Below are 21,193 nucleotides of genomic sequence, written 5' to 3' on the forward strand. Positions count from 1 at the left end.
AACACCAAATCCTTATCAAATTCAATTGTTTGACATTTTGTCAAACACTTTGCAAGCAAGCTCTGATACCACTGTAATATCCCTTGTCAATTCGAACCTCAACTTGTTGATTTGTAGTTCAAGGAAAATTGTCAAAAAGTTCCAATACGATCTCTATGCTTGTTGTTTCTGAGTTTCAGACTAATTATGCTTGCTTGAAATGATATCAAAGGAAATCTAAAAGCCTGCAATTGATTACTACTATATCTAAGAAAAGAATTAAATGCGTATGCAATTCTCTTTTGGCTTTTTAAATGCATATAGATGAATTCTAAATGAAAAATGTGCACTTACAGTCAATTGGTATTTTGTCAAACACTTGGCATGCATACTATTATGTCAATCATGAAAGATATAAATATGCACATTACATCAAATATATAGACCTGCAACTTATCGCTCCTTTAATGAGATATTTTCTAATTCAATGCTTAACATAATATTCGAAGGCAACCCCAAAAAATACTGAGTATAAATGACATTATAAATCTGATACAAAATGTGCATCTACAACTACTTATGACAGCTACCTTTATAATGCCAAATGACTAATTTAAATGATGCAAATTGATTGTAGAAACTGATAAACAAATTGCCCAATGAAGGAGATGAAATTGCAATCATAATCAAGCAAAGTACTAAAGTGCTGGTACTGTTCATGGCACTATTCACGTCATTGTTCATGACACTATAGCAACTAGCAATAAATGTATTCTCCAATTGAAACACAAACAGAACTCCAGAATGAAGCTCTCTTGAATGCTAAATTCAGTGGATATTTCACCACCTCAAATGGTTGCAACATTGAAGAATTGACACTCTCGAATAGCTAACTGAAATCAGAAACCCTTAGTTTCTTCTCTCAAGTTTATATCAAATGCAATTGGCAATAATCGGATGCCTAATAATGAAGCTCTCACCTCTATTTGTTCTTTTCCTTCACCCTTCTAGAAGGAAATAAAATATTATTTAATTGCACTCTCTAAAAGCTTCCTCCTTTCCAGTGCAATAATTAGTTGTACTTCTAGAAAATGCACTCTTTAGAAGCTTCCCCCTTTCCAATACAATAATTAGTTGTGCCTCTAGAAAATTAAATTAATTAAATATAAAGTCACCTATAGATTTATTTATTTGTTGACTTTAATTTAATTTATTTCTCCACTTAGCGTTGGGAGAATGAAAAGCTAAGAACTCTATTGAGGGCCCAAAAGATGGGGGACATTACACATATGACCAATACACTCTAAGGTCCCATTGAGTCTCTCCACAATACCCTCCTTCAAAATGCCTTTGGATGCATGCACATGAATAAATAGATAGTCAATAATCTTAATTAGTTTATTGCACAAGTTCTTTACATGGCATATCAAATTATCAAATTGAAGAATTATTAGAATTAAATTAGTGATTTTATTGTAAAGTCTACAATGGAGTCCCTTGAAAACTTGAAAAAGCATTGGCCACATTTGCGTGATCAAGCCCAACTACCATGATCATGTGTAATTGCTTGCACTATCATCATTATGTATGTAAATTAGGCCATTCTTTGAGGCCACCTTTTTAAACTTCATATTTTTTTAAACAACAAAATCACTAAAACTTCAACATTCAGATTCATGGTGTAGTTTGTAGTCACGAGTCATCTTCTACAAGCAATTCACTAGTCAAGTATATTTAAATGTATTATTTTTAAGGATTCAACTAATGTGACTGAAATTGCTTTCTAGCAAAGGTGGTTATTGAAGGTCATGCCTTTGTGATCAAAATTTGAAGTCACAAAGTATTAGTGGGGTGGAATGTAAAGGAAATCATTAATAAGACATGATTCTTACTTGCCCAGTTGGATGATACGACTTTCATTCACACATTTCGGGAAGGAAATAAATTAGCGGATGGATTAACTTTGTTGGAAAAATACTCTTTTCATTTAAAAATACGAGAAGACATTATGACTATCCCTATGGTGGCGCATGATGAGATCATGTGGGATATCACCAATTCTAAAAATCATGACTATGCAATTATTACAAGTTAAGACTAATGCCTTTCTTAATTCTTGCCACTTAAACAATATTCTCGACATTTTGCTAGTGTGTGGGTTTTATTGTTTTTTCTAGAAGGTGCTACTATTAATTATGTGGGTTCTTAAGTTGTTTAGCCCTAGTGTTTGCAAGAACACCCTTCGTGTGCTTCTGTTATGATTGTGAGAATGGGGGGGGGGGGGGGGTTCTATATCAGATAGAGTCTGCCAAATGTGATGAGTTTAAAAGTGATTTTGAGGTGTGGGAGATAATGGAGAAAGGTCATATGGCAACGTATGTCAAGAGAATGATGGGCTACAACTTCAAACTATCTCAAAAATTGGGGTTTCGTGAGATGATGGCAAGGTTTCAGTGAGGAGTGTAAAGTTTATCATAATGTCAAAGACGATTGCTGCAGTCACTCAGATGAGTATGGAGGGAGAGAAGATCCCTTGTTATACAAAAATATCTTTGAACGAGGCTTGCAAATTGTTCTTGGAAGCCGGTGAGAAAATCCCAACGTTGCAAACAAGTTTCAACAGAGTTAGTAAATGAAAATTCGTGGCAAAGATCCTCATTAAGTTTGTGATCTATGAAGGGAGGTTGAAATGTTTTCATTCTCACCTTTTTCCCATAGTGAATCATTTTAGGAGAAATATGTATTTCTGCGTGCCTTTTTGGAATTTTACATCGTTGTCTCTATCCATTGAGAAATCTAAGGTCAAGGACAACCTTCCCATTTATTAGGGCCTATTGTTATATCCTTACAACATTCACAAGGACCTCATCTTGCAAAATGGCCCTCATTTGTCTATAGATTTGATTATCCCTTTGTTTCCCCCTATTTTGTCCACTTAGAAATAGTTATAGACCCCTAAGTTTACCCCTAGAGACTCCCTTGTTTTGAGTACTAGAGTGATGCCGAACTATAAAGCTAAGCATAAAAATGAAGACTGGTCGAATCAAGCTAAAGAGAATGTTGAGGTTTCAAATGATTCCACTATAGAGTCTTCGTGGGAAATGGATTACGCCTGGACTCCGTAGAGTACCAACCATTTCCCTGGTCCAAGTTCCCTCTCGTATTCCCCTATTTCCCCCTTCCCTTGAGGTCAATTTAAGCTATCCTAAGGACTTTGATATTCCTTGTGACATGAATTCTCCTTGCTTTCTACCTAGAAAGGATGATGGTGGAGCTGATTTAGAGGCCTTGGCCCTGGACTCTGAGAAGATGGCAATATGTTAAAATAGGCTGAAGGCAATTACTTGTTGGCTCATGTTCCCACTCAACATTACCTGCAAAAAAATTAACACGTTGGAAGCCTTGGCATAAGTGAAGGACTGGACCAATGATAGACAAGATGAAGCTCTGTGGGACGTTGGAAAAAACTTGGGAAATAAATTACACAACTGGAAGTTGTTGCAGATTAGGTCTTGGAGACCTGCTCTACAGTGCCAACGGGAGAGAAAAAATTAGAGATTGTTAATACCCTCGGTTAAATGATGGCCTCATAGGAGATTTTGGGGGTCCAACTGAAGGAATTGATGACATAGCATATTGTGGCCCACGAGAGGATGGAGTTTTCTATTGTTGGCATAAAAGATGAGCTTGAGGAGAGGAAGATGAAAATTAAAAAGGAGGGAAGAACGTTAGGGTAAGCAAGAGGTTCTGCATAAAAGTTCCAAATCGGCTCCTGGGTCAGGTGAGGCTTCTCTGTCCCTTCCCATTAATTTTTTTCCTTCCTTGATAAGCTCAAGGATTCGCAGAGGTAGCTGCAAGTACTAGTGTTCTTTGTTGTTGCTTATGGGTCTAGTCGTAGTTGGTGGTCTCCTAATAGGTGTTGTTTTCGTTTTTACTGACGGGCATTTTGTTGGTTCATATTCTCTAGTTCATTGGTTCAAGGATGCTAGTGGTTCGTTGGTAGTTGGGCTTTCCAATTTGTTTTTTCTAGTTATCATGTTTCTTATTCTAAGTTTGTAGTTGTCTTGGTTCTATATTTCTAAGTATCATAGTTTGTGAGCTTATTCTAGTTGTCCATGGATTGATGTTACTTATGAATTTGGGCCCTTCCCCATTTTACCTAATCTGAACTAGTGTGACTGAAATATTAAACCTCTTAAGCATGTTATTACAGACTTAGATTAAACTAATAAGTTTTTAATGTACTTTTCTATATACATAATTTGACTTTAAATAATTGTTATATTAATTTTATTTTTAAGTGTATTGATACCATATTGTATTATTGAAAATCAGTGCTTTAAATCAAACTATACAAAACTTCACCTAAGTTACAAATCATTAAAAATAATTTAAAAGCAAACTTCAAAAAAAACTTCGCTGTACCTATTACACCTTATTTTAAGGTGCAATTGCTAGTTTATTATTAAATCCTATTTAGAAAGGTAACATGCTTTCTACAAAATTTTTTTTTTGATCGGTAAGAGGCCGAAGCCAAGATTAATTATTATGTTAATTATTATTATTTGTTAAGCGTGATTCGAACTCAAGACCTCTTCGATAAGAGGCTCACAATTTACCGTTGTGTTGTAGGCTCTTGCCTTATTTTCTACAATATTCACTCTTGTAGTTGATTTTATTTATTTATTCATTCATTAAAGTATAATTATTTTAAAACTTATTTTAAATATAGTATTAATGATGATATATTATACGTATGTTATTATTTATATTATAATAATATTTTATTATGATTTCTTATCTCAATATTTTAATAGATGATTTTATTAATATTATTATTAAATAATATTGTATTGTCAAATTATTATTAAAAGTTTATCTTAAAATAGGGACATGACATGTGGCCCTAAAATAACTCAGCAATTGCCCTTTACTTTCACACAAACATATATACTAGCTGCAATTTTCCTTAACTGAATCATACGAGCTTTATTTCTTCATTCTAAATGATTGCAAACAATTATTCAGTGAATTCTTTCCAACTATTTATCCAGTGTTAGTCTCTGAATTTAGACCAATTCTTGCCCGATTTCATTGGATAGTTTCACCAATTCTGAGTGCACAACAACTATAGCAATTCACAATTTCACAGTTCCACAACAGTTTTGTCCTAAAACCCATCTCAAAACCTTTCACAACTCCACAAAATCCAATGCTCAATATAATGATTTCCTCCTTGCGATGAATGCATTGATAAGTTTCAAACACAATCAGCTAGCTTCTTGAATACTCCTTTCATGACTTGTAAAATAATTTTCTTTTGTGCACTTGCTTTTAATGAATTTGAAATATAATATATATAATTATTTCTCTCCACTTGGTGCACAATAAAATAACATGTATATTTTAATAATCACTTATATCTCCCTCACATGCATGTTATAATTTGACTTTATGATCATTAAATAATCCCTTCTATTAATATGGTCAAATAACATTTAATAATGTGCACTTTAATGTGTCAGTTGGCCCCCACTTTAAAAAAAAAACTTTATATTATAAATTTAAGTTAACCATTAATAATTAATAAAAAATTCCTTATCATTAATGAATACATTGGGGGTTGAGCCAATAACTTATTCCAATTTATCAACTAACGAACTCTGCCAATACGAAGTCCAAGTGCACTTCTAGAAATATTAATTTGAACATAATTGACTTACTATGAATAGTAAGTTCCCCAAACTTAGCCAACTGATGAATGGGTCAACCCTTATGCATACCATGGCTCGGGTGCCCCTACCAAATATAGAAACTCCTCAGCAATAAATAGTAAGTATCTTTATAATTGCTCTAGTTAATGCTACTAAATCTCAACATTGTCACCGAGTTGTTCAGGTGCCTTGCTAAAGATTGAAACCTTGGCTTTTCGAAAAAAGACACTATAAATAGTAAGTGTTCTAATCTTACTCAAATGAAAAGCAATCTTGAACATGTCTGATTGCTAGAGTGGGCAATTAACATCTGGCTCGCCCACTTAGACCCACTATCCAATTGATTGGCCTACAAGGGTTAGGAAATAGGTTAATCCCTCAAACACTATTGCTCAAAAAAATGGGGACATTACACCATCCCTGAGTGATCTTGGGTTTTTGTGTATTTGTTCTAGAAGATGATCCAAGAGAGAGCTCCTTTAAAACAATTGAATAAAAGTAAGCTCTCCATATAACATATTCTTGGAGAAGGATGAAGATCCTTTATAAAGACTTCCTAGACCATCCATCAATGAGCCTCCATTATCAATGTGGGAATAAAAATCACTTTTATTTTAATTTTCTCTCCAAAAACAACCTCATGTTTTAATTGAAAGTTGACATCATAAAGTTTATTAATTTAAACTCCCTTTTTCCAAAAGTGATGTTTTCATTAATGTAATGATAATTTGACACACTAGGTCCCTGTTTATGCACCCAATATTTAAATGTTCTCATACCAATTCCAATGAGCTATAACTACTCAATTTCATGATTGATCCAGTGCACTTCTGCCCAATGGATTTGGTTTGAATTGCTTTCAGAACACTTCTGCATGAACAACTTCAAGCATCACAATTTGCTGCAACATCAATCAAGTACTGCAACTCGATCTTACAACTCCGTTTATACTTGTTTGAAGTCAGTGAAAAAACCTGAAACATATCACCATAAGTTGACTCCACAAGCACACTAATGTTTTCATTAGACAATTTTCATAAAAATAACAACCTTGGTAAATTTAATTGAATTATAGCCAATGGTACACCTAACTTGTGAAAATGACAAAAAGTACCGTAGTCAAAATTTGGAAGCACAAGAGTGATCCATATGATGAAAGATGATAATTGACCTTGATTGGGTAACTTACCAAAAATAGATTCTCCTCCAAGAATCTTGGAACCCAAACTAAACAGCGAAATTGGCATCTGAAAGACCCATTTAATTCTTCTAAACAATCTAAGCTCGTTGGAAATATTAAAAAAACCCTTGAATCACGTTGACACAAACTTTGAATGCTAATAACTACACTACTATAAGATCCAAAAATGAGGTCATCACAATCCTCTCTTCCCGATATTGCTTGTATGCAAGCAATGACTCGCTGTACCCCCTAGGATGCCAAATTAGTCTTAGATTTATTGTTCTGCCAATTTATTACAGCACTTTGATATTACTAATTTTATCATTACAGTCATCCTGTAGCACCTTGCTAAATAAATCATCAATCATGAAAATTTCTAGATTGTAACTCTCAGTCAGAATACACATGATTGCAAGAATGGCCAAATGGACATGACTGCATATGGCCACTCTACCCATGAGAATGTGTAATATTCCCTGCAATTAGTTTAGTTCACAAATTGTACCCAAAAGTAGATGGCTTTCCTTCCAACTCATTAAAATATGGAAATCTTATATTGAACTATTCGACCACTGCTGAAGGTGGTGGCAACCTTTGAACCTCAACAACAATATAGTATCAACCTCTCCCAAAAACAAATACAAATTTTAGTATAGATAAGCAGATATATTATCTCTTGCAAAAATGTTTTTATTGTATCTTCTTCAACCAGCCATTTGTCCTCTATCTTGCCAACTAGAATTTTATTGTGCTTCAGACCTAGTCAGTTGAACCCACACTTCCCCTAATTAATTTTTTTGTTTAAAATATGACACTTTTAAACTTCATATAACGAGTAAGAGTGCACACTAAAGCTATAGCAACCAAATTCATTCTCCCTTTTCAAATCCTTCAGCTAGTGAAACCGTGAGAATAGATTTATAGCTCTAATCACTCATGAAGTTCTCTGTCCTCATCTAGAATAAGTAGAAAAATTCTCTAAGTGAAAGAGACATCTATGCAATATTGATAAAGATTTGACCCTTTTCAAAGGATCCTAATTGCTATGGACTCAAATCAAGATAACATTCACGAGCTTTGGAAAAGGTCTCTTCTAATCTCTTATATTCAAGAATAAAAAGACAATAGGAATATTTTCGAAGACCACCTTATGTGCTAACATGAATTGTAAAACTTCTGAGACAAAACTACATAAGAAATGACAAAATTGAAGAAAACCTCACCACGATGAAACAAAGGTGGCATTTTATAGAAGTAAAGCAAAGAAATAGGCCCTAGATTGCTTCATATTTCCATGTTAACGTAGAATTCCCTCATCAAAAACTCAATCTCCCATGAGACCTTCTATTCGAGTAATAGCTTCTAGACTAAGCTACCTATGCATAGGGTTAATGCTTGGAAGCGGATGCTGATGTGGGTGGAGCCAAAAGCATATCCGTGTGGCATCCATAGGGCACCCAAGTGCTTCCTTGGGTATCTGTGGGCCCAACATCTAAATATATGCTTTTTTGCAAAGAAACAACTTAAAGTACATAAAGACGTATGCTTGATAAAAAATTTTATCCTTTTTTTCTCCCAAACCTTAAAATAGCCATAAAAGAGGCCAGTCAATCATTTTGCATCTCATTTTGTTTGCAACTAGGCTCTCATTTCATTTGGTGTCCATTTTGGAATTTTGAAGGCAAGATGATTATTTTTGAAGAGGATTATCTATGGGGTAAGAGTTAGTTTCCACAAAGGATTTTTAAGCACTTAAAGTTAGCATTTGATCCCATTCTTGAGTCCTCCAGTGCTTTGCTTTTGAGATTTTAATAAAATTTTCAAGTTTGGGAAGAAAATTTTCCATTTTTTTTAAAGAAATAAAGAAGCAAGTTTAGCTGTCTATTTCAGTATTTTTGTTTCATTTTTTGCACATGTATGTTCGATGTTCATGCTTTTTTTCTAATTTTAATATATTTTATTTCTTTTTAAAGCAAGAACTTAGATTCTAGTGTACAAGAATGGCTGCCATTGGTACAAAGTTCAGTGTGAGGGCAAGAAACTGATAGTTTCAAAATTGATGTAAGATCTTCTTTCAGCAGACATTCTACAAGAATATCACAGTTTTGGGAGGTGGCTCATATATTTGGAAGTGTAAAAAATGTCAAAGTAACAGAGGAAAACCATTTAATAGCTCATATTCCCAGGTCAAGCTTCATTTTATGTGCCTTGTTGGCCAAGGAACGAGAGTGAAGCGATGTTGAATGCACAAATAGCTTCATATATAAAGGAACAATAAGCTTCTGATAAATTGGTTAAAAGATCAAAACAAAGTTCTTATTAACCTCCATCTAGAAAGGCAATTAATCACTAAACCAATTGTATGCTCCAAACATCTATTCTTGCAAGTACCTATATTGGGAGAGGAAGAGGAAGAAATAGAAATTACCACCTGCAAAAGAGGTCTATTGGACACCACATTTTAAATGGAGGCAAGGTAGCTTGTTGATTAAGCCATTGCACATTGCCTCTATGCCAATGGTCTTCCTTTCCACTTGGTAAGATCACCATATTGGAAGGAAATTGTGGCAGGCCATCAATAAAGCACTAGCTGATTACATAAGTCCAAGGTATGAAAAGGTGCATACCTGTAATAACCCCAACAGGGTATAACTTCTTCAAACACCAAAAATCTTTATAGTTCAGTGGTTTGACATTTCGTCAAACACTTTGCAAGCAAGGGGTCATATGACTGATATAACTTTTCAGATTGCCGCTGTGATTTCTGTTTGGATTTGCCTCAAAGAGAATGCTTACAAAAGACTCCAAATTGTCTAAACAATAACCTAACATAAATATGCAACTAATTTTGGCAATAGTGAATGCATATATGAGTTCTAATCATGAAAATGATCACCTACAACCAACTGGTATTTTAACAAACAGTTGGTATGCAAGCTAACTAGCTGATAAAAAATGATATATTAACGCTCAAAGACAACTATTAATGACCAGCAATTGTATCTCCTTAATTGAGAATATGTATCCAATACAATATTCATACTAAGTTAGCCAAGACTCTTGGCATTTACAAAGATATCAAAATATGATGATTGCTGGTAAAGTAATATGCACCTACAGCTGCCAATGAAAACTAATGCAACACTAAATATCTAACTTCAATACTCCCCTACAGCAGTACGCTAATCACATGCATGATTAAATACAACTAAAGCCATGGATTGCTGATACCATTGTGAGGAATGTAAAAATGAATGATGTATCTATTAATGAATGATAGGTCTGATACGAAATGACAATTACAACAGCACTCTATAGTGAAAGACAACTATGAAAATACACATCAGACTTGGCATATGAAGTCGCCTTAGAGAATAGATGTATTGCAATACCACTGAATAGAAAATAACCTCCTCAAGTGCCCAAGTCGTGCCTCTCTAGCTGTCGCCCCTGATTGTAGATGGCTGTAATAATTTTCTTTGCTTTTTCGAATTTTCTTTTTCGGATTGCTTTTTTTTTTGGATTGCTTTTCCGGACCTGCTTTTTCAGCCTGCTTTTTCGGTTCTGCTTTTTCGGCTTGCTTTTTTCGGACTGCTTTTTCGGCCTGCTTTTTTCGAACTGCTTTTTCGGCCTGCTTTTTTCGAACTGCCTTTTTGGCCTGCTTTTTGTACTCAAATATTTTTTCTCAATGTAGCACAAATAGAAGACTGAATTATCTTCCTCCCAGTTGCAATAATTCAAGTGATATTTCACACCCTCAAAATTGCGTACCAATTGAGAGTTTTCGTTCTCAATGGCCAGTTGTGACTACTGCAGAAACCCTAGGCTCCACAATGCACATCAACAAACATCAACATCAACAACAACAAATCTGGATGATTAGAATGAAGCCCAGGGTGCCTATTTATTCTTTTTCCTCCACTTTCTCCAGAAGCTTCTAAAACATTATTTTATTTTATCTATTAAGTGACTTTATAAAATATTTTATAATTCAAGTCACTTTATTAAATTAATTAAATATAAAGTTACCTTTTAATATTTATTTATTTGATAACTTTATAAATAATTAACTTAATACTACTTATTTATTTAATTAAAATAATTAATTAGTCATCCTCATAAAATATTCATTATTTTGGACAACCTAATTAATTAAATTAATTAAATCAAATTGCCTGCAAAATGGGGACATGACAGTCCGCCCTTCCTAAAATTGCTTGTCCCCAAGCAATGGCTGAACAATAAACCAATCAATCTGCCTGGATCCCAAATGTAGTCATGTACTATACTGCTATCAATCAACACAGGCTCCTGCAATATCCTCTGCAATATAACCAAGAGGAATCCATAATCAAATTGACAATTATAGCTCAACCAAACTCCAAAATCACAACTGCCATTGTCAGAAACCCACGAGACACAAACTCTTAGAAAATCAAAACCCAAGTAAAGTGGACAAATCAAACTGCCAACACAGTAAATACCATCAACGCATCCCACTGGCCTATACGGAATGTACAATCCAACTCTACAACAATGGTGAATGCTCCCAAATGAAATTGTACCAAGTATGGAGAATCCACACACTGAACAACTCCTGCAGTCAACACAACTCTGTAGATCATCGGCCACTGTCGCATAGCCATAACTCCCATGCACTCCTGATGGTGAAAAGTCATCACAAGATAAACAGCAAGAAATGGAACCCAAACCAAATTTTCCTGCTATCAACTCTTCAACACAAGGATCAAATGCTAACTGATGCACATACCCTGCAGTATAATGTTGATAAAAAGAACCAACCTTAGTCAACATCTCACCATGAACAAGTGATACAACCCACTATGACTGATCACCAGCTAAGTCAGGAGATGTCATAGCCAAAGGAGTAGAATCAATAACAACAATTGCTGAAGCATTAGTCCCAAACTCCTGCTCGAAGTCGTGTATTATCAAGTTGTCAACCGCAAAACCTATCGCCATGTCATGCTCATCACAACTCTCATCCCAAGGCGTCAAACCGTCCCATAACTGATGACAAGCACTAGGAGCCAAAGTACATCTCTGTATCATCATCTGATCAACATGGTCATCAAAGGTAAATTGATGAGCATAACTCACAGTGTAATGCCGATAGAATGCGCCAATCTTAGTCAGTGGCTCAGAATGCAATCTAGATGTAACTAACTGCAATCGATCATTAACCATGTTGGAACTGACTACTACCTCCGAAGACATCACCAAGTGAGTAGTATTACTAGCAAGAACCATGCCAACTACCGGCTCACCAACATCACACATGATGTTTGATACAACATCTCTAGTCTCTATGCCATCAATACTAGAGGCCACCACCATATCAGGCATACCACAACAGTCTGCTGCAGCACCCAAATCAACTGAACCTGACTCTAGTGGGAACGAACCCGATATGCCAATGTTAGTATCAAGGATGGATGCATCCCCATCTCCACTGTCTTTGACAATCTCGACGATGGACATCCTCGGATCACCAGACACCATAGCTTGTGACTGTACAGAATCAGGTAAAGACTGTAGTCGCTCTAACTCCATGGTCACCTTAGCCAAATGAAACTGTGACTCCTCGAAAGCCAACTGTGTACTCTCAAGAATCTCAGAAGTCACCTCGAGCTGCTGAGTAAGCTCACTCACCTCATCTTCCTTGGCCAATAATGCATTGTATGCTGTACTCCCCCACTTCATAAGATAATCTCTATCAGCTACCAACTGCATATAATTCTATCTCAGGATCCAAATAGCCTTCCATAAAGAGTGAATCTCTGTCAAGGAAAGATAACTGCCTCCCTGCTCATCACTAATAGGAGAACCCCATCCATAAACTGCTAACAACTGATGAGCAGCATCGAAATGCTGGCAAGTGATAGCAATGTCTCGCTCACTAACTCTCGACTGACTAGACACATGATGGCACTGGCTAGATTGTCTCCTGCAAACCTCTTCTGATGCATTGTCTAAAGGAGTATCCTCAAAGTTACTAGTCTCTAGAGTATTACCAACCATATCTTGCGAATCAACTCCAAAGCTCATATCAACAGATGGAGTATCAAAAACTATAGCACTGCTGTCCAACTCCTCTGTACCAAAAGAAACTGCCAAGGAAACTAAGTCTTCAAAACTGCCCACTGCATCCTCCTGGATATCATCAATGCCAATATGATCCTGGGACTCATCTGTACACACTACAAAATATGAAAGATTATCAACACATTCCAGCAATAATGGTCAACTGGATATATGAACAATGCCCAACACCGGTGAATAAAAACTAATACCAACATCAGACAAGTTGTTGGCACAAGGAAAGACAACACTGTGCAATCTGCTAATCAAATCCATGATAGCATCCAAACAATCACTACTACCAAAAAGTGATAAAGATCTCCAATTGACTGAATCCCAAACGCCAATATAACAATCTCGAATCCATATCCGTAAACTAGAATCAGCTGGTAACTCAAGCAAACTCCTCACCTGAGTAATATGACTAATACCAACTAACTCCGCATACCTGTCTGACATTTTCCTTGTATCCTGAATGTGAATGCAAGATGAACTCACAACATTATCAACGACCACATATGATCCGCCTGCCGCAGAAAATTGAGTATCAGGAGTGCAAGATGAAACTAAGCTCAACTCCATGCCATGCTCATTCCCATGTCTCTCCCAGTCCTATAATGCCAACGGAGTATTCATCCAAGAAGCTCGAATGTCCTCAAGCTCGCGAGAAAGCCTGTCAACTTCCTCCTCCTTTCTCCTCAAGGCATCTGAATAGTCTCCGACAAGGCTAAGAAGATGGTCACGATCTGATAGAAGATGTAAATAACTCAACTTCATCGTTCCCATTCCTTCCCTAATCACCTGTAAGTCAACACAAGAAGACTTTCCCTGAACTCCCTTATGTCTACTTTGTAACTGAATCATCCGGATGTGATCCTCTATCATATCCCGCATCCTATCATGATGAGATAATGAAGTCATAATACTGTCTTCGCTCACCTTTAGCTAGCTGGACAAATCATGTGAAGTACTACCAGCCTCAACCTCATGTGACGAAGCATCTATCTGTGCTTGGTACTCTCTCTCAGCAAAGTCATGAATGCTCAATGTCTGCTCATCTCTACCAAGTATCTCACCATCATGCACAACAACATCCTCATAATCATCATCTGAAGCCACTACGTTGTAGTCACTGCCTGTTGGAACTAAACCATCCCGAGTACCTATGACATCAGCCTCTGACGACCTGTATACAATTGTCTCAACTTGAATATCAAGTTGACCGTTACTATCAATCTGCGTAATATCCATTCCCACTACCTTCTGAAGTATTGTGTGCCCAACATCTTCCTCCAAGCTAGTCTGATTTTTGTCCTCCCTAGATTTGGCTATATGCTGGTCACCAACTGCTACAAACTCCTTGTAGAGGTTTCTAGATACCTCACTTGTAGAGACCTCTTGTTCCTCTTTGTCTTTGTTTTGTGATGTAGTCCTCTTAAACATGGAAACCATCAATTTATTCATCCTTTTCTGACTTTCATCCAACCTTTTCAAATTTTGTTTAAGCTTCTTCATATCCTTGTCCCACTGCTTCTGGGTACTTGAAGTAAACATGATTAACTAACTGATTCAATGTCCAATCTACCCAACAGGATGGCAGGTCAATAGCTCTGATAACACTTTAATAACCCCAACAAGTTATAACTTCTTCAAACACCAAAAATCTTTATAGTTCAGTGGTTTGACATTTCGTCAAACACTTTGCAAGCAAGGGGTCATATGACTGATATAACTTTTCAGATTGCTGCTATGATTCCTGTTTGGATTTGCCTCAAAGAGAATGCTTACAAAAGACTCCAAATTGTCTAAACAATAACCTAACATAAATATGCAACTAATTTTGGCAATAGTGAATGCATATATGAGTTCTAATCATGAAAATTATCACCTACAACCAACTGGTATTTTAACAAACAGTTGGCATGCAAGCTAACTAGCTGATAAAAAATGATATATTAACGCTCAAAGACAACTATTAATGACCAGCAATTGTATCTCCTTAATTGAGAATAAGTATCCAATACAATATTCATACTAAGTTCACCAAGATTCTTGGCATTTACAAAGATATCAAAATATGATGATTGCTGGTAAAGTAATATGCACCTACAGCTGCCAATGAAAACTAATGCAACACTAAATATCTAACTTCAATACTCCCTTACAGCAGTACGCTAATCACATGCATGATTAAATACAACTAAAGCCATGGATTGCTCATGCCATTGTGAGGAATGTAAAAATGAATGATGTATCTATTAATGAATGATAGGTCTGATACGAAATGACAATTACAATAGCACTCTATAGTGAAAGGCAACTATGAAAATACACATCAGACCTGGCATATGAAGTCGCCTTAGAGAATAGATGTATTGCAATACCACTGAACAGAAAATAACCTCCTCAAGTGCCCAAGTCATGCCTCTCTAGCTGCCGCCCCTGACTGTAGATGGCTATAATAATTTTCTTTGCTTTTTCGAATTTGCTTTTTTTTTTGGATTGCTTTTCCGGACCTGCTTTTTCGGCCTGCTTTTTCGGTTCTGCTTTTTCGGCTTGCTTTTTTCGGACTGCTTTTTCGGCTTGCTTTTTTCGAACTGCTTTTTCGGCCTGCTTTTTCGAACTGCTTTTTCGGCCTGCTTTTTTCGAATTGCTTTTTCGGCCTTCTTTTTGTACTCAAATATTTTTTCTCAATGTAGCACACATAGAAGACTGAAGTATCTTCCTCCTAGCTGCAATAATTCAAGTGATATTTCACATTCTCAAAATTGCGTACCAATTGAGAGTTTTCGTTCTCAATGGCCAGTTGTGACTACTGCAGAAACCCTAGGCTCCACAATGCACATCAACAAACATCAACATCAACAACAACAAAGCTGGATGATTAGAATGAAGCCTGGGGTGCCTATTTATTCTTTTTCCTCCACTTTCTCTAGAAGCTTCTAGAACATTATTTTATTTTATCTATTAAGTGACTTTATAAATATTTTATATTTCAAGTCACTTTTTTAAATTAATTAAATATAAAGTTACCTTTTAATATTTATTTATTTGATAACTTTATTAATAATTAACTTAATACCACTTATTTATTTAATTAAAATAATTAATTAGTCATCCTCATAAAATATTCATTATTTTGGACAACCTAATTAATTAAATTAATTAAATCAAATTGCCTCCAAAATGGGGACATGACAATACCACTCTATTGCAAAAAGAGAAGACTTTTTATAGGGAGAGCTATTCCACCAATTGGAAATTCTTGAAAAAATTCGAGTGTTTATATTCTTTCTCAAGGTTGGAAAGATCCAATAAATTAGCCATTGATTAATGTGATTTCAATGTCTCCCAAAGGGGCAATGTTTTAGAAGGCAATTGAGATTATGAAGTGGAAGTGAAAGAGTCACAATTCATTGCCAAAATTCTCATTGAGGCCATAGAGATTATGGGTAGTGAGAATATGGTCCAAGTGATTATAGGCAATGCCAAAATTGTAAGGGTGTAGATGCTTTGGTTGAGGGCTAGTATGACTATATTTTTTGGACACATGCATTGTACACTCCCTCATCTTGGTCATGCAAAAAATTGGTACTCAAATAGATTGGGTGAAGCAAATATTCCAAGAGGGGGAGGAAATATAGATGTTTGTGAGGAACCATTAGAGGTCACAATTGATATTCAGATCATTCTCTAAATTGGAGTTGTTGAAGGTAAATTGTAATTGTTTAATTTGATTAATTTATTAAATTTAAATAAATTCTATGTCGTGTTCAATCACCAACTTGTATATAATTTTGCTTAATATTTATTAGCATATTTTTATTAACTTGCTTAGGTTGTTGAGATCCAATTTGCATCTTATGCAATTGTTATGAGATGGCCTATCAAGGTGCAAGGGGCATTGAGCCAAATGGTTATTTCTAACTAGTGGGGTATATAGAAGGTTTCAAATTTAGAGAAGGCTCAAACGGTCAAGGCATTGGTCTTGGATGATAGTTGGTGTGATCATATGCAATTTGTATTGGATTACATTGAACCTATCATGACTATGATCTGCTTTGCTGGTACAAATCAACCTTGTTTGGGGGATGTCTATGATGGCAAGGACTCAATAGTAGAGAAGTTAAGACTTTCCATACAAACACATGAGAGTGACCCCATAGAATGTGAAGCCTTATGCAATAAGGTGGAAATAATCATTCATCATCATTTTTAAAACAAGTCTATCCCGTTGCACCCTGTCTCCAAGGAACCATAGTGAGGAAATACTTGCTATGCTAGATAGAGTAGCACCAATGTAGATGAAGAAGTTGCTAATGGGTGCTACAAAACTTTTGCAAGACTCTTCCAAGATGATGAAATGCACAAGAAGAGCAAGGACAAAAATTTGCTTATTTTCTTTTGGAGAAAAACCTAGTCCAATTGCAATAAAGACAAAAAAGACATGGGAGCTATCACATGGTGGTACCTCTATGATCAACCATTTAAGAATCTACAACTTATTGCAATCAAGATCCTCTCACAAGTGATTTTTTTTGTTTTTTGTTGACAGCTTGTATTCTAATATTTAATGCGTAACATTCTTTAATTTTCTTTTCATTTTCATGCTTAACTTTGTGAACACTGTCAAGGTTGCAAGTTCTTTTGCTACTTAATGGAATTGGATTACATACTCCTTTACCCCCTTACTGCAACATAACCACTTGGCTCAACAAAAGCTGAGGACATGGTTTACATTCATGCTAACTTGTGTCTTTTATCACGTAAGGAGGATCCTTACAAGGAAGGGACATCTAAGCTTTGGGATGTAGTCCATGACTAATGATAACTTGGATGCAATGTTTCAAGATCTTACTACAAGCATGGATGATGTTGATGATAACATAATGACACATGGTGCATTTAGCACAATTGAATGATTTTGGGTTCAAATGATCTTCAACTTGCAGCAGTTGGAGATGATGGGGATGTGGATGTTCATGTGAGAATCCTTATTATTCCGAATCTGATTAGTAAATGTTGAATCTTGATTGATGAACATGATTTTGATTTTGTAATTGTAATGATTTTTTTATTTGCATTGGAATCGTGAACATAGACGTATATCATATGGCTTATTAGTTATTTCAATTTGAATATTTGTGAACTATTTGATATCTTGATCAATGATGAAGTACCCCCCCCCCCCCCCCCCCCAATCTCAAAAAAAGGAAGAAAAAGGGAAAATAAAAATTCCCGCATCCAATTCTTGCACCCACATCCGAATTGGCAACTTAGCAGTTCCAGTAGGAAAGACGATAACTATTGGAGAGACATTGATACAAAGTAAGCATGAGGGGTTGGGGCATGATAATTTGGTTGGCCACTCTAAAAGCATTAGCAGCTTCATCACCATGCCTCATTGTAAGAGATATCCTGGCTTTTTTATTTATGAAGGAGATGAAAATGCTGCCTTTCAGAAGCTTTTTGATAAAAAGATATGATATCTTCCTTACGTAGTTCTTCCAAGTTTATCTATATCTGTTACTACTGTTTAATAGATATAGCTAATTCTTTTGTATCTGTGAATGTTTTAGTTAATCTATGTGACCATTTCTTTTGAAGTTTCTTCTGTTCTCTTAATACAGTTGGCTTATGCAATGAACTCCTTATTAATTTTCTTGTACTTCACCTAGTGGCTTTGCCAAGGCATCCCAACTGTGGTTTTTCTATAAAAAAATTACTAACTAGTACAATGCCTTTTTATAAACTGATTTAGTCAATGGTAATATTAAACCTAATATGGAAGTTTTTAGAAAGGAATATGACAATAATCATGCTTATCATGTTTGGTGCCCTTGTAGGCGCTCCTGCATTCAGTTCCCATAGGAAGGATGGTTGTACTTGATTTATTTGCAGAGGTGAAGCCTGTTTGGTCTAGCTCGAATCAGTTTTATGGTACTCCTTATATCTGGCAAGTGATGATTTCCATGAAATTTAGTGCTATTTAATTATTCTGCTCAAGTATTTCAGACCAAACAATATCATTTTTGTGATGTTGAGTCCAAATCTCGAATTTGAATAATATTGCAGGTGCATGTTACATAATTTTGCTGGAAATATTGAAATGTACGGAGTTTTAGATGCCATTTCATCTGGGCCAGTTGAGGCTCGAACAAGTCAGAACTCAATGATGGTAAGACATCTGTACCATATTTTTGGACATTTTTTTCTTCATTGTTATATCCTAATAAAATAATAATATTCAATTGAGGAATATTATGATGAGGAGATTTCAGTGTCTTCTCATACTGTGATTCTTGTGGCTGAGATGACAAGTCTTTGCTGAAGAAATTTGGTGATTCATTATTCTGATTATTGTATATCAGTCTGCCTGGTGTTAGCATTTCTGATTACTGGGCAATTTGTATATTAGAATTGGCTGAGTTTGATTCAGTATTTTGGGCGCTTGCTTGTTCATAGCTAAATGCCATTATACCCTGTCATTGGTGTTGACTGATTTGACATACTGGATGCCTAGCTTTCCTTGTGTGGGCATGACTCTTTCCAACATTCCGGTACCTGATTTTATTGACTTCCTACTGCCATTACAGTCTGCAATTTAGGGTGCCTCTTTCGCCAATATCTAAATGCCACTTCACCTGTTCTTGGCGTGTGTTATTGCTGTCTAGATCGTGCCTGCTGTAGCTGCATGAGGAATTCTTCTGTTACATATTTGGCAGCATCTATGGTCCTATTCAAGCTACAAATGTTGTCGGCATTGAGTGGAGCGTTCAGCATAATGGAAAACTACAATCAGGTTCTATTAAATTGACAATTGCAGCATGTTTGAAAATAAATGGTTTGAAAGAGCTGCTTATTGTATATTCTGAAATTTGTATCAGTATTTTCTACATTCATGCAATACATCCAAAACATTCGGCATATCAATTTTATGTCAATTTTCATGTTTATATGTAAATAATTCTTGAATTAAATACAAAATCACCAAAGAACAACATATTTGATCTATCGAAGTTTGCTTGCCAAAATGTCAAATAACTGATTAGTAAAGAAAATGGAGTTTGTGAAAGCTAGAGCTGGTTCCGGTTTTTACAGTGGTATCAGAGCTTGATTGCAAAGTGTTTGATGGAATGTCAAACAATGGAATCATAAAAGAATTTGGTATTTGTCGAAGTTATCACCAGTTAGGGGGGATATTATGCCTCCTAGTAACGTTCTTCCTATGGGGGGATTTTTGCTTGTATATACATGATGTATGTAATTCTTGGGGGAGTCTTGAGTACTCCATCCATCCATGCATTGTGTGTTTTCATCTCTCTTTTTCGGGGAGGGTTTTTCCCATGAGGTTTCCCCTCTTTCTCCGTTTTATGAGAGATTGCATGTCATGTATTTGTTTGCATATTGTACATGGGTACCTAAATGCCCTAGTAGCCATGATGTATCTCGCACTGTGAGCTTAAGTGCATTCTGCTAAGTTGCACTTAAGAGGGCATGTTGGTGTAATTAAATATTCATTAGTTACACTTAAGTTCACCTAGGATAATACATTGTGCAATAGTTTGTCATTGAGACACCTAGGAGTTTGCACCCCAATTAAGCACATGCTATAGGAGAATTCCACTCTAGGCGGTGATAGTTGTTATCTCAATTCTCCTTTAGTGCACATTGTAGGGAAAAGTTGGTGTCCTTTTGATGGGTTATTTCAGGTATAATTGGACTGAAATACCCTAGGAATGTCAATCTGGGATTCATATACTAATGAGAGATATAACGGCCATTTTCTTAAGGGATTAAGATAGTTGGTCAAGTGATTATGGATGCAGTCTAGTTCACACACAATTAAAAGCATTCTAACTAATGAATTGAAATCCGCACTCAAAGAAATCATATTCTTCTTCAAAAGGAATCCATAGTTGCAAAAGTAAACCTATGTGGATCTAATCAACTGACATTAATTAGCACATCATTATGATTACCAATACTGAAACCAAATATTTAGTCAACTATACATCCATAATAGAAAGTAAATCAAACTTAAACTGCATTGAAGTAACAATAGCAATCTGGATGGATTTAATTTGCGACAGGAAGCTCAAATGCGATAGGAGACTTGGAATGATGGTTACTAAATGAGATAGTAAAAAGCGATAGGAGACTAGCAGGTTGCGACAGGAGGCTTGAAATTATATGGTACTGGGAATTAGTTGAA

The 21,193-nt window shown here is 35.7% G+C and overlaps 1 protein-coding gene and 1 long non-coding RNA gene across 4 annotated transcripts in view; both read left to right on the plus strand.

Moving 5' to 3' along the window:
• Positions 1-21,193, plus strand: part of LOC149547872 (alpha-N-acetylglucosaminidase-like) — a 289,389-nt gene that overhangs the window by 211,879 nt on the left and 56,317 nt on the right. For all 3 annotated transcript variants that reach the window (XM_089791923.1, XM_089791922.1, XM_089791921.1), the window contains exons 12-13: positions 18,825-18,934; positions 19,054-19,156. In XM_089791923.1, the coding sequence (XP_089648049.1) occupies positions 18,825-18,934; positions 19,054-19,156 (213 nt within the window). The remainder of the gene's footprint in view (positions 1-18,824; positions 18,935-19,053; positions 19,157-21,193) is intronic.
• On the plus strand, positions 19,179-19,911 carry LOC149547874 (uncharacterized). Its single transcript, XR_016353933.1, has 2 exons — positions 19,179-19,538; positions 19,653-19,911. It is a non-coding gene; the product is annotated as an uncharacterized LOC149547874 (long non-coding RNA).

This window comes from Cupressus sempervirens, chromosome 7 (genome assembly GCF_028749045.1).
Source record: "Cupressus sempervirens isolate cs-2001-9-10 chromosome 7, ASM2874904v1, whole genome shotgun sequence".
NCBI classification, from domain to species: Eukaryota; Viridiplantae; Streptophyta; class Pinopsida; order Cupressales; family Cupressaceae; genus Cupressus; species Cupressus sempervirens.